The sequence below is a fragment of the Chlorocebus sabaeus genome, chromosome 10 (assembly GCF_047675955.1).
Source record: "Chlorocebus sabaeus isolate Y175 chromosome 10, mChlSab1.0.hap1, whole genome shotgun sequence".
Taxonomy (NCBI): domain Eukaryota; kingdom Metazoa; phylum Chordata; class Mammalia; order Primates; family Cercopithecidae; genus Chlorocebus; species Chlorocebus sabaeus.
In genome coordinates, this window is record NC_132913.1 from 61,797,270 (window position 1) to 61,811,929 (window position 14,660).

General features: G+C 41.4%; 2 protein-coding genes across 6 annotated transcripts in view; both read right to left on the reverse strand.

Moving 5' to 3' along the window:
• Positions 1 to 14,660, reverse strand: part of CIRSR (corepressor of RBPJ and splicing regulator) — a 501,165-nt gene that overhangs the window by 210,549 nt on the left and 275,956 nt on the right. The window lies entirely within an intron of this gene.
• WIPF1 (WAS/WASL interacting protein family member 1) overlaps positions 1 to 14,660 on the reverse strand; it is a 119,485-nt gene that overhangs the window by 9,432 nt on the left and 95,393 nt on the right. For all 5 annotated transcript variants that reach the window (XM_007965404.3, XM_073019825.1, XM_007965407.3 and 2 more), the window contains 3 exons: positions 12,321 to 12,450; positions 6,183 to 6,359; positions 2,653 to 3,423 (listed from right to left, as the gene is read on the reverse strand). In XM_007965404.3, the coding sequence (XP_007963595.2) occupies positions 2,653 to 3,423; positions 6,183 to 6,359; positions 12,321 to 12,450 (1,078 nt within the window). The remainder of the gene's footprint in view (positions 1 to 2,652; positions 3,424 to 6,182; positions 6,360 to 12,320; positions 12,451 to 14,660) is intronic.

The following is a 14,660-nucleotide window of genomic DNA, read 5'->3' on the forward strand; positions in this document are numbered from 1 at the left end:
CAACTAAAAACTTGAGCATTTTCCAATGTAAATCAAAATGGCCTTAGTAATTATTCCTGATCTTCAGCAGTGGGTTCCACTTGTAAGATGCTGACATTTTATGTGAATACAATATCTGACGGTGCTATAAATAAATATCTTATTAGCTCTACATTCAGAATCCAATTAGGAACCGTAACCTGAACAACCTGCCCACTACAGATATCCCTGACAGAAAGTCTTGGCTCCAACATTTTATGGCGGTGGGAGGCACTGTCCAGCCCTGATTGGTCTCTCAAGGAGTCTTCAGTGCCTCACCTGGGAGTGGTTATTTATTACCCTATCTGCTTGTCATTGCTGGAGTCCCAGGCAGCAAGAGTTGATTTATTGAGGAAAAGTGTCTCATTTGCTGTGGGTTTGACTTCATTGGTGATACCACCACACAATTGTCACTACATGCAAACTCGACTTTCAATATTATGGGGCCCTGTACTATATAACTTCATCTCTTTTTCTTTTTAAAGTAAATGGTCCTGTTCATGTTCCTAACTCTCCAACCTCATGGCTCCTTGCTCCAAATCCTGACAGGCACAATAGAAAAGAAAACAGATTTCTATTTCCCACTGGCGGAATAACAGAAATGATCATTTATTGAATATAACCACATGCCAGGAAATAAGATAACCACTATCCATGCTTGTCTCGTTTAATTCTTACAACTCTGAGAGGTACAGGGACAGGAGACAAGGCCTCAGAGGTTTTGGAAGCTTAAAAAGCTCATCAGAAGACTGAGTGGAGGAGCCAGGATCTGACTCCAAATCTGTCAGATTCCAAGGCCCACTCCCGTAACACTGAAGCCAAATGACTCAGAATACACAGGGCCTTTGATGAACTCTCATATGCTCCTTGTGGGAATGTAAATTGGTAGGAAATTTCTGGAAGGCAATTTGCCAGTACCTATGAAATCCGTAGTTTACTATGCACACTCACTGACCTAGATATTCCACTTACAGGAATTCATCCAAAGGAAATACAGAGATGTGTACACATATTTTGCTACAAAAATGTATCACTGCATTATCTGCACCAGGAAAAATCTAGAGATGGCCCATATGACCAAGTGAGGGGATTGGTTAAATAAATCAAGGTACATCTGTAGGATTTAATATTAGGTAGCTGTTAAAAGTCAGGCTGTAGAAGAATAATCGTATCACTAAACATTAATGAGATACTAGTAAATAAAAAGCAAATTAGCAAACAATATATGTAGTGTGATACCAAGTTTGTAAAAACATATGCATTTTAAAAAGACTGAAAGAACACAATAAAAAAATGTTATCAATGATTATTTCTGGATGGTGGTGGTAGAAGGATTACAGATAATTTTAATTTTCTTTATATTTTTCAGTATTTCGATAATAAACAAGTATGACTTACGTAATCAAAAGAAACAATAAATGTATGTCAATGCTTGTCATATTTTGGGGAAGATTTAATCTGCTGACTCATCCATTTGGTAGGGCCACGGCACAGTGGTTTCAAGGTGTGGTTCTCACATTCTGCTGCACACTATAATCACCAGGGAGCTTTTAAATATCCCGATTCCCAGTCTGCACCCCAGACCAATTATACCAGACACTCTGGGAAGGGACCCAGGCATTCGTGGTTTTTAAAGCTCCATAGATGATTCTAGTATGTGAGCAAGTTTAAAGAATGGTGATTATGAGGTTCCTGAGGTCACAGGGTCAAAGGTCTCTTATCTCTGCGTAAAGGAAAAAAATGCCCCATTTCCAGACATAAGGTCTGTACGATGAGATTAAATTTGAAAAGTGGGTGGTTCTACCAAGTTCATCCATAACCACTGTAAAATGCATCAAGTGAGTGTACTCTACTAAAAATGCCTATTATAATTCAGAGAGGGCAAACTCTAGGCAATCCTTGCGTTTTCTTTCATACTCTGAAAGTTTGTCCCTCAGATCAAGGTTTCTCAACCTTTCCAACCGCATTGGAAAGGTCTCAGATGGGCTTCAGCAGGCTCTTCAAGCCATGTGACAGCATGCAGATTTTGAGTTTATGCCTGAGTATTTTTGTAAAGATAGTCTATACCTTTATTTGATTCTCCAAGGGATTTATGTACCAGAGATGTTAACAAAGAGCAAAATGGACTTTTTAAACATTTGTCTTTAATGAATAGGGAAATGGCCTCAAAGCCTGGCTAATGAAGAGAGAAATACAGGAGAAGTTCATTAGCTCTTGAAAATCTTCCCCTCTTGTTGGAATAATGGAGCCCTCCTGCAGGAGGTGGGGACTTATTTTCCCAAGTAAGACCACTGAAATTCTCTCTAGGGAGGCAGGGTAGTGGGCTGGCAAGTACACTTTAGAGATAGAAGACGAAAGTTCTTGCCTCTTCTTTATTAACTAGCTCGTGACCATTTAACTTTATTGGCTACTCAGTGTCCTCATCGCTAAAACACCAACAGAAATATTGGTCCCACTTTCCTCAGGGATTTACACGAGGTCCCTATCACATGTGTCGCGTGCCACTTAAAAGCACAAAGCAGTCTGAGAGTTTACTTATGCCTGCTCTTGTTAAGACTATCTTGACTGACAGCATTATTGGTACATTTGGGCAGGCTGGGTTTTGGAAGCGACTCACCCCACGTCTTGTCATACCTGATCGGCCTGGCGGGTCCCTCACTGGAGGTGGGGGTCTCTCGCTGGGCGGGGGAGGAAGAGGACCTGAACGTCCTGGCGAAGGTAAGGGGGGCGTGGACGAAGTGAGGGACAGATTCCGCTGTGGGAGTCTTGGGGTTTCGTCATTGCCGCTGGAACTTGGAGGCAGGGGAGGCGGCCCAGGCCTGCTGGGAGGTGGCGGCGGCGGTGGGGCCTGTGAGGAGGAGGAAGGCCGCGGAGTGGAAGGCACCGGAGGCTTGTTGTTCTGAGGAGGAGGAGGGGGAACCGCTTCCCTGTGGATGGAGGGCCTGTTGCCTACTGGAGGAGGTGGCGGAGGGGGTTTGTCATCCAAGGCCCTGCTGGGCGTAGGCGGCAGGGGAGGCCGGTTGGAGAAGGGCGAGGAGGAGCTCAAGGGAGACTGACGTATTGAGCCTCCTCCCAAAGCAGCGCCGCGGTTTCCAGGGAAAGGGGGAGGAGTGGGCCCGGGGCCGGGCTGCCTCGGGCCTCCGGGCACTGGAGGGGACCCCCGGTTGTGCAGACTTGATTGAATGGGTCTTGGAGTACTAGGTACTGGAGGGGGAATGCTATCAGGCTTTGAGCCCAGGTCGGGCCTTGGGGGCGGCATTCGGTTCCTCTGAGGCTCTGGGGGACCACTTCTGTGGCCTGGAGAAGGCACAGGAAACCTCCCTGGGCCACTTGGGGGTGAAAAGGGTTTGGCAGATGTGGATCTTCCTCCCGGTGGCAACATGGGTGGTCGGCTTCCTCCAGAATCTGAAAAACAGGAAAACAAACATCCAGTTAGGAAATCAGGAACCCTAAAGAAATCAGAGAGCTAGAGTCTGTTCCCAGTGACTGGAAGTCCCTTCCTCAGAGGGCTATAAAATACAGGAAACTATTATTTACATAAATTGGGTTTTGTGTGTGTGGTCCTTCCTGGGAGCAGAAAATCGACCGTAGCTCTATTTACCTGCGAGTCCCAAGTTCTACAGCCCATCAGCTTTCAAAAGGAGTCTGGAAAGATCTATGTAAAGTATTATGTAAGATAAGAGCCAGGATGAAGCGGGGGAGAGTTCTGGTGAGATGCCTATTCGTTATGAGAGGACAAGAACAAGATGGCATTGATAGAATCATGATTTTCATTTTTCCCCATCACCATCTCTGTCCCCCAGCCCTTGTACCTCTCAGTTTTGAAAATAAGTCAGCTGTTTTAGGTGAAAAAATTAATTATCCCAATGTAAATCTCCATATGTGAGGGCTTATCTAGTACCTTTGAAGAGAAATGCCCAAGAAAACGTGGAAAAATATAACGGGAAAAATATAAGGAAAGAGTTATGACTGCAATAAGAAAAAACTAAGAAAGGAAAAAGAAACCATCATATAGAGTTTAATTGGAAGAGTTGACACCAGTGGATGGAATTCATCTACAAAGAAGCAGGCAACTACACAGCTTTTTTTTTTCTTACCACGTCAACCTCTGCTTCAATATTGGCAGGACAGAACAATCCTATAACTGCTGTGGTTCAACAAGAGAGAAACTAAAGGGGAACCAAAGAGATGGAAAATTTCAAACCACCATCCCAGAATCTCTTGGAAATCAAGGTAATTCTGGAAAAAAAAAATCTACCCTTCAATTATGAGTTCATAAACATACCAAATAATTTTGAGCTCTTGCTATACACCTGCCATTAATCTAGAGACCAGAGACAGAGGAGTAAACAGAATAGACAAGATTCTGCATTCCTGTAGTTTACATTCTTGTGGGGGGGAGATAAACAATAAACCAGGAAATAAATACTTTCAGATAATTATATGTACTAAAAAGACACTAAAATAGGCTGATGAGATCAAGAGTGCTTGGAGAGGCCAGGGTACATGGAGTGGCTAGGGACAGCTCTTCTGAGAATGTGACACGTGAGCTGAGGCCTGACAAGAAGGAGTCGGCCATGGAAAGATGAGGAAGACCAGCACTTCAGGCAGGGGGCCAGCAGGTGCAGAGGCCCTGAGGTGGGAAAGAGTTTTAAGGTTAAAAACGGGCCTGTGTGCCCCAGGCAGAGTGAGAATGGGAGAGATCCATGGAAAGCGGAGCCTGAATGGCCAACAGGGGTGAGTCACAAGGAGCCCTGCAGGACAGAAGGGGTTCCGATTTTGTCTAAGGCATAGGAAAAAAACATTTGGACAGATGTATACAGTGGAGTATCATGAACTTAAGAGAGAACTTTTTCTTTCTTTTTTTTTTTTTTTGAGACAGGGTCTCCTCTGTTGCCCAGGCTGGAGTGCAGTGGTGCAATCATGGCTCACTGCAGCTTCAACTTCCCGGGTTCAGGCAATCCTCCCACCTCAGCCTCCTGGGTAGCTGGGACTACAGGCAAGAGCCACCATGCCCACTAATTTTTTGTGTTTTTTAGTAGAGACAGGATTTTGCCATGTTCCCCAGGCTGTTCTTGAATTTTTGGGCTTCAGCCATCTGCCGGCCTCAACCTCCCAAAGTGCTGGGATTATAGGTGCGAGCCACCATGCCTGGCCCATTTTATTATTTTATTTTTCTTTGTCTTTTGCCTTAATTTCTTCACCTGTTGTTAAAGTACTAAACGTATACATTTATCAGCTGCCTTAAATCCTTTTGGTGAGTTTTAAATAAATTTAAATTCAAATTTAAATGGTGGTCTGGCAAGATAGAACCTCTCATGTAATTGAGTTTCTCTCTAGATTTGGACCATTCAGTGATAAAATAGTAGGCTAACCCTGAGGATTCAGTGATTCCATATTCATGTAAATGTGAGAATTTCATTCCTTCCCAGATGACATTTTATAAAAGGTCTTAAAAAGAAAATTATTGTAACATGATCAACATTACAAAAGCAGTTTTATGGTAAAATTTCTTGAGTTTCTGTAGTAGTCGGGAGAGAGCCTCATGCCTCTGCAAAGTTTTTTATTTAGGCATTCATGAGCAAGTTCAGCTTTTCTCTACCATCAGGTTCATAGACAATCATGAAGGACTCATGTCCATGGCTTCCTGCAGAGACTCCTGAGAACCACTGGCACTGAAATACCAAATGTCTGTCATGCAAAACACTTTTTTAGATTTAGTGAGATTTGTAATCATATTCCACAAGACATGCTCCATCGTGTTTGAAAAGCAGCTCACAAGTATTTACTCTACTAGACAGCTGGGCTACCTCACAAAGAAAGCTGAATCTGTCAGGTCACCAGGCAGATTTCCAGGGCCAGCAAGTTCTATTTGCTCCTCCCTTTTCTTCCCACTCCAGCTAACCCTTTAGAAAAGTAAAAAAAAAAGGACAGGTTACCCCCAAAAACACTGGGTGAAAATTTCATAGTTCTGTGTAGCTGTCTGATCCTGGTTAATAATAGTAATAAAGCCTAAATTGAGTCTCTTATAAAACAGTGGTAATATTTCAAACAATGTACAATATTTTAGTAAGGGCGAAGAGCCTTAGGGGCTATGACCAGCCTCCAAACTGCCAAACTCTGTCTTGTCTTCAGTTACTCAGAGACAGGGAAACTCTCCTTACCATTATCCCTGTTGGCCGTGGATCTCAGCTTCGGCATTCCAGCCTGGAACAGTCCTCCCAGACCTGGAGGTCCGCCCCCTCCAAAACTTCCACCGCCTCCGCCACCACCTCCTCCGCCAAATCCGCCGCCTCCACCAAAGCCACCACCACCACCTCCAGCACCAGCTCCTTTAGGTTCTGCAGAAGAAGAAACACCCGCCAGAGTATGCCCCCTGGTCTGGCCCAGGTAAACCATAAAACAACAGTACAACAGGGAGCTGGCCGGCTCTGAGCCGCCAGTGGACAACTGGGATTTCTTCATTAAAATGCAAGATTTTAAGAGTTCCCTCAGCTGAGTCAGAACTGCCCGCTCCAGGCAGTCCCAGGCCCAGTGGTGGAAGAAACGAAAATAAAGGATGATTTGTTCCCACACTCCCCACTTGACTGGCTGCCACATGGGTCAATATCTATTTGTTCCGTATCCTAAGATTTGGCAAATAGAAAAATCTTCAGGCTGGTTGCAGTGGCTCACACCTGTAATCTCAGCACTTTGGGAGGTTGAGGTGGGAGGACTGCTTGTGCCAGGGAGGTCAAGGCTGTAGGGAGCCAAGACTGTGCCACTGTACTCCAGCCTGGGCAACAGAGTGAGACCCTGTCTCAATAAAAAGGATCTTCAAAGAAAGAGGGTCCCAAGGGAGGAGGAGATGCCATAAAAGGTGAGAAGAAAAGAAAGAGTTAAAAAGACAAGAAAATAAAATATCTCATAATTTCACAAATATACAAATATCCAGGCTGGGCACAGTGGCTCACACCTATAATACCAGCACTTTGGGAGGCTGAGACTGGAGGACAGCTTGGGCCCCAGGAGTTTGAGACCACCCTGGGCAATAAAGTGAGACCTCATCTCTATGAAAATAAACAACAACAAAAAAAATGTCGCCAGGCATGGTGGTGCACACCTGTAGTCCCAGCTACTTAAGAGGCTGAGGTGTGAGGATCACTTGAACCCACCGAGGCTGCAGTGAACTATGACTGCACCACTGCACTCCAGCAAATAAACAAACAAAAAACACGAAGCAAATATCCATTATTGAGTTATACTTTTTCCTGGCAGTATTTTTCATTTTATGTGTTTTTTCTTAAAATTAAGAACAAATTCACTATGCAGTATTAAGCCTGCTTTTTTCACTTAACACTTTGTTAGCACTTCTTGTGTCATACTCTTTGAAAACATGAGTTTAAAGGATTGTATTGTATTGCAGAACATGAATGTATTACATTAAAATTTATTTAACTACTCATTTGATGGCCTTTTAGATTGCTATTAATTTTTTAGTATCATGAAGCCCAATTGTAGGCTTTAGTAATTTAAACATTCTTTGCAATTTGAGAGGGTATAAAGTTCTTGTTTTATTTTGAATTTATCTGCAAAAAATTGTGAAAGATTTTGATGGGAGGCAAATAAACAAACAGAAAGATTACTGAGTATTCCATCTAGTTTTCCGGGTTGCTTTCCATTGTCTTTAAGCCACAGGATTTTATCACTCTGAAAGGTATAGAAAACTGATACTAATGCAATGGTATTTGTCCAAAGAAGTGCAAATTAGTTGTGTTTAAGCCATGCTTATACCTTCTTTAAAAAAATTATCTCTTAATTTATGTATATATGCATGTTTGTATTTAAGAGCTTAAACATTATTTAAAGTCCTCTTCCCAAAAAACTATGTTGAGTCTTTGATAAATAGTATATGAAATCTACAAACTAATCTGGGAGAACTGATACTTTTACGATATTTAGACTTTCCATTTGGAGATGTGGTATATTTCCTCATTTATTCATGTCTTCTGGATTTTTTGGCAAAGTTTTATAGTTTTCATGATTTACATTACACATGCTTTTTGTTGGGGTTACTTCACATGTATTTTTGTTTGCTGAAATTGTGAAAGGGATGTTTTTCCTGTTATATTTTGTAATTGGTTATTTTTGGCACCAGCAAATTGTATTTAATATCTAATAAGCCACTTTGCTATATTTTCTAAATTAAAATTTACTAAAAATTTATTAACTTGCATTTTCTAGTATGCATGTGGTCTTCAAATAATGATGGTTTAAAGCCTCCTCTTCTCTAAGAATTGTATGTCTTATTTCTGTTTTATATAAGTAATTACTTTGATGGGTAAATTTCCATAACAATGTAAATTATTAACATTTCTAAAGGCAATCATGTTCTGATATTAATGAGAATCCTTCTGATGTTTCAAAGTTAATATGAATTACTGGTTTGAAATAGGTTTTGTCCCTTTCTAAATATTCAGTTGATGGATCCTTCTATTTTAGGTTTACAAGAATTTCTTATAGCATGAAATTTTATCAAATGCCTATTCAAGATCTACTGAGACTTTTTATGGTCTTTTTAGTTTGATATGATGACTTTATTTGATATGATGACTTTCTAACATTAAAATGGGATAGGCCGGGTGCAATGGCTCACGCCTGTAATCCCAACACTTTGGGAGGCCAAGGTGGGTAGATTGCTTGAGCTCGAGTTCAGGACCAGCCTGAGCAATATGGTGAGATTTCCATCTCTACAAAAAATGAGCCAGATGTGGTGGTGCATGCCTGTGGTCCCAGCTAGTTAGGAGGCTGAGGTAGGAGGATCCCTTCAGCATGGGAGGTCAAGGATGCAGTGAGCTGTGTTCATACCGTTACTCCAGCCTGGGTGACAAGACAAGACTCTGTCTCCGAAAAAAAAAAAAGGCGGATAAACCCTGGTGTTGGTGAATTGTTCTTGTAACATCTGATTGATTTAGATTTGTTTTTTGGTATTTTAGTGTTCTCTTATCTATGATGGTAAGTGGTCCATAATAGGGTTTCTTAATTATAAACATTTTGGGTCAGATAATTCTTTTTTGTGGGTGGCTGTCCTGTCCTGTTCTTTACAGAATGTTTACAGCATCCCTGGCGTCTACCCACTAGATGTCAGTAGCAGCCCTCCCTGACCCCCAAAGTAATGACTAAAAATGTCTTCAGACATTGCCACATATCCCCTGGAATGCAAAAATCACCCTCAGTTGAAAACCACTAATGTACAGCTCTCTTTTTTGTATGTACTGTCTTTGTCAAGTTTTGACATTAGGATCATGCCAATTTCATTATAATTATTAGATAGCTTTCCATCTCTAACATGTTGGGGAATGATTTATACAGCATTTGGATTAGCTTTTCTTAAAATCTGAAAGAATTTGCTATTAAAACAATCTGGCTCCAAAGCTTTTTGGAGAGAAAGTAATTTAATAAAGTTTTTATCTTTTCCCTTGCTCAATGAGGTTTCTTGAATAAATGTATGTTTTCTTAGAAAAGTACTTTCTTTAATATCTTAAAACATTTTAGCAGATAACTTTATTGTACTACTTTAATTTTAGAAAATATGCTTTGAATCTCTTATTTTATCTGCTTTCTGAGTTCCACTTTTATTCATTTTTATTTCCTTTTTTTCTGGATTAGGTTTATCATAAATTTGTGTTAGCTCTGTATCTTTTCTAGATGCAGCGCTTTCTGGGATGCTTATGGTAGCTCTGCTATGGAAGAAATAATCTGATAATAACTGACAAGAATTACTTCACCTAACAGGATAAAACATATAAGACTAACAACTTCTAGAAGTGTATGCAAAATTGTTTCCATATAAAATTTTAAAATTTTGGTAATAATATTAACATTGCCCTTGTCATTCAAACACTATTCATTGATGAATGACACATTTTGGAATACTGAACTTCACAGGACATATTTACATGGTATTGAAACTTTAGAGGGACTCCTGCAGTATCAGACATCATCCATTACTGTTTTTTTTGTTTTTTTTGGTTTTTTTTTGAGATGGAGTTTCGCTCTTGTCGCCCAGGCTGGAGTACTATGGCACGATCTTGGCTCACCACAACCTCTGCCTCCTGGGTGCAAGCGATTCTCCGCCTCAGCCTTCCAAATAGCTGGGATTACAGTCATGTGCCACCACGCCCGGCTAATTTTGTATTTTTAATAGAGATGGGGTTTCTCCATGTTGGTCAGGCTGGTCTTGAACTCCCAGCCTCAGGTGATTGGCTTGCCTCGGTCTACCAGAGTGCTGGGATTACAGGTGTGAGCCACTGCTCCCGGCTCATTAGTGTTCTTAACCTGCAACATCTGTCCATCTTACAGAAAGAGAAGCTAAAGCTGAGGATAGTTAACTGCTTCTAGATTATTTTTTCAGTAATTAAACTGTAGGACAGGCTGAGTTTGGGAGCTATCACACATAACCACGGTGAACATTTTGACACACAGCCCAGGGAAGTTTCACATGCAAACAGATACAAAACCATGGATAAATCTGTTGCTTGCAAAGAGCTTGTGACAGCAGTATAGGTGTCCAGTTACGTGCATGAACAAGGGCCTGCACTGGACTGTATCTTCCTTCCATCAAGGAAAGCACATTATTAAACATCATGGAAGAGAGAAGGACTAACACTATTTCCATTAAATGAGAGAAGTGAACATTGGAGAATACGATTTTTCAAAGTTTCCATTAGTGGATTCAGGAATAGGTCTAGACTGTCCAGTCTCCTTCAACAGAGCCCTAGGCTCCCTCTTGTAGTGAGGAGAACCACAGGCCTCTGTCTTAGAAGCCAGCAGCTCCTCTGGCCTCATACCAGGGACCATGATTCAGATGGCTATTGGAGGGCTGATTAGAGGGATTATATTATAACCACATTCTTTTTGTGGGCATTTTGACTTACAAGTCAGACTGTGTCAAGAGTTAAATACCTTAGATCCTTTTTTTTTTTTTTTTTGGAGACAGAGTCTTGCTCTGTTGTCCAGGCTGGAGTGCAGTGGCACAATCTCAGCTCACTGTAACCTCCACCTCCTGGGTTCAAGTGATTCTTGTGTCTCAGCCTCCCAAGTAGCTGGGACTACAGGCATGTGCCACCAAACCCGGCTAATTTTTGTATTTTTTGTAGAGACAGGTTTTTACCATGTTGTCCAGGCTGGTCTTGAACTCCTGGCCTCAAGTGATCCACCTGCCTCAGCCTCTAAAAGTGCTGGAATTACAGGTGTGAGCCACTGCGCCCGGCCATAGTTCCTTTTTGAAAGCAGTGCATTCTCACTCACACCACTTTGCCCAGTAACAGAACAACATTCAAAGGCCTTATCTAGGTCTTTCACTTTTCCTTTTTCCTCCCAAACCAGTAGTCCACCTAACTCTGATCCTTCTTCTTCCTTCTCTACTCATTAGGCATTTCTCCCAGAAAGTTCCCTGAAGCACTTCTAATCCTCTACTTTGCAAATATTCTGCCTCATTATTCACTTGTTGACAAAGCTCCATCTGGTGATTTTGGAAGGTCAGTCTATTTCCTGTTGCGTCCAAATGGGATCTGTAGTCTAGGATGAATCTTGGGGACATCTGGCAGGCAAAGGAAGGGTCTAGAAATGTGAGGAGACACCCTTAAGATCTACTTATTAATTGCCAGTAGAATTCTAGTCATGGATTATTTTTTGTCTTGTTGTAAATGTTAATAAGTAGCCTTGTTCCAGAAAGTACCTCAGACTTAGGTGGGTAGATAAGTGAAGTTGTGACCTCATTTCCTTTCTGTCTAAGCTCCTAATAATTGTATCTTACACTTGAATTACATTTTCCAGACAACAAAACATTTTACAGGCATTATCTCATTTGAAGCTCATGACAAACTTGTGAGGTCAATAGAACATGTATTATCATCTCCACTTTAAAATGAAGACAAGGCTTGGAGATGGGACAGGATGGATGTGGCAGGTCTTGAACCCACAGCTTTTGATTCCAAGGCTAGGGCTCTTTCCATATTTTATGCTGCCTCCTCATCTGCGGTGCCAGGAGCAATGGGTTAATCTCCAGAAAGTGTTGTGAATAATGCAGAGAATTGCTGCTGTGTATGTCTTGGACAAAGAATTATTATACTGGCTTCTTGCAGTATTAAAGGGGAACCCAAGCCAAAGCTGCGGCCTACAGGGAGTGATACAGTCCCTTATTTTGCTAGCTTTGCAGCTGTTGTTAACCGAAAAAAAAAAAAAAATTGAGGGGTGAGGGTAGGGTTGATTATTAGGCCGTAAACTGTTCCTCTTCATGGAAAATAGCTTTTTTTACTTACTGTCCAATATTGGTGCACTTCTGTCATTGGTGACTGTCTTCTTTAGTTTCTTCCCTTTGCTGATATCAGAAAGGAGAGCATTTCTCCCAGCCTGCTCTGTCTTATTCAAGGTAGGCTTCTCTGTATTGGCCTGAAAGGAAGCCATACAAACAAGTAGTCATCTCTTGGGTTAAAATCATGTATTGTAACACTTGGCTGGGAAAGGTTGGGTACGGGAAGCTTGTTATTAAGGTTCTTGGTGACAGGTTGTAAATTCTCAACAAGTTTTAGAACCCATATCATTCTTTTTAAGATCCAGACGTTTGGAAGCAGATGCAGCAATAAATTATGTTTATTTTTAAGGGAGGAAGAGCCAGTCCTTGATTAAAGTCTCTGAAAATTCAGACCACAATCTGACTGAAACTAACAGGGCCAGGTTAGAGTGAGATGACTAGACAAGAGAAAAGAAGTTTAAGTCTGGGAGGGTTCTGCAGGACATTACCAGGCTTCATTCACTAGACGGTACCCTGAAGAATAACTTCCTTTTCCCATCTTTTAGAACTAACCCAATGCAAGGGAAAAACCGTCTCTAGCAAAAAGAGTCAGCTGTATGTTTTTTAAACCCACTAAAGTTCTAGAAAATAATTCCCACTGTGTATATTGCCAAAGATGCTTATTTTCCTTTTAAGTCAGATTTATTAAGGTGTAATTTACATATAGTGAAATTACCCTTTTTAGTTACAGTTCTGTGAGTTTTGACAAATATATACAGTTGTGAAACCACCATCACAATCAAGATATAGAATATTTTCATTACTTCAAAAGTTCCCTCATGTCCCGTTGGCATGAGGTGTTTCTGATGTTTAATTCTGATGAAAGCTTAGCTCATGGAAATTGCAGAATGGATAAAAGTGCTACTTTAACATGTTTGATTATTTTCTTGTATTTCCAGAATTCTTATGAAAGATCTCCATCTACTATGAAATTGGGATCTTGCTCCTTCAGGGAGTGTCCAGCAAAAGGACTTAGATGTAGGCACCTGCCTGTGTGCCTGTGTCTTTCACATTTGGAAACTGGCTAGGTCTTGTCTGTCCCAGGGAGAGTCTGGCTGCCCCAAACCCACAGGTCCTTTCTAGGCTGGCCCCAGCCCTTCTGATGGGGATATGATTTCAGATTTGCCAGTTAGGGCCACAGGAGGAAAAGCTGGGGAAATGTATGGCTCAGTACCTTACCCAGCCTTTAAAAAACAATTTTTTTTTTTTAAGAAACAGAATCTCATTATGTTGCCTAGGCTGGAGTGCAGTGGCTATTCACAGGTGTGATCATCATGCACTACAGCCTCAAACTCTTGGTCTCAAGTGATCCTCCTGCCTCAGCCTCCTGAGTAGTTGGGATTACAGGCACGTGCTACTGCTCCTGGCCTAACTCAGCCTTTTATTAGCAGAGTTAGAGGCAAAGGAAGAACTCAGAAAAACCCTGAAGTAGGCTAACCAGAATTACTGTGTAATTGGAATTATACTGTGTAAACAGAATTACTGTAAAATATGGTAAAGTTGGAAGCATCCTGAAATAACTAAATGATAAAGTATTACTTGCTTATGATAATAATCGCTAACATATATAGCTTTTACTCTGTGCCAGGCACTGTTTTCAGCACCTTATGTGTATTACTTCATTTAGCCCTTATCAACCCTGTGAGTTATTTCAATTTTACAGACAAGGAAACTGAAGAACAGGGAGTTTAAATCATTTGCCCCGGTCACCTAGTTAGTTGAGGAGGAGCTGGGATTCAAACCCTGGCAGTCAAGAGCCTTCCCTACAAGCTGACAGAAGGGTAAATATGGGCTCCAAAATGCTCATCCCCATCAGCCCCAACATACCGCTGAAGCAAGCCTGTCAAAAGTTTCTCTGCTGTCCTTCCAGAAATGCTCTCTGCAAACACAGTTTGCTTTTGCTAATGGGATTCTCCTCTATTGTTCTGAAACTTGTTTGTTTTCAACTTAACATACTTTGGATGTCCTGGAAAGAGCTCTTAACATTACCTGCTGTCTTCATTTTAAGGATGAAAAAACTCTGAGGCCTAGAGAGGTTAAGTGATGTGTCACAGTGGATCTCTTAACAGTTTTGGGTTAGCAACCTTCAGTAGCCTCCTGTTCTGCCTTAAAATTTATTTTGACAGCTGACCTCCCTGGGTGCTAACTTCTCTCGTGTTCAGGGCCCTTAATTATGTTGTTTCACAAAGGCAGTGGTCTATGATGGCCACCAACCCACCTTTTCCCTTTCTTCATCTCTATATTCTATTTATCCACAGTCTTGCTTTGAATTAGGTAATACCAGATAGAAATGAGTTGATAAGATAAA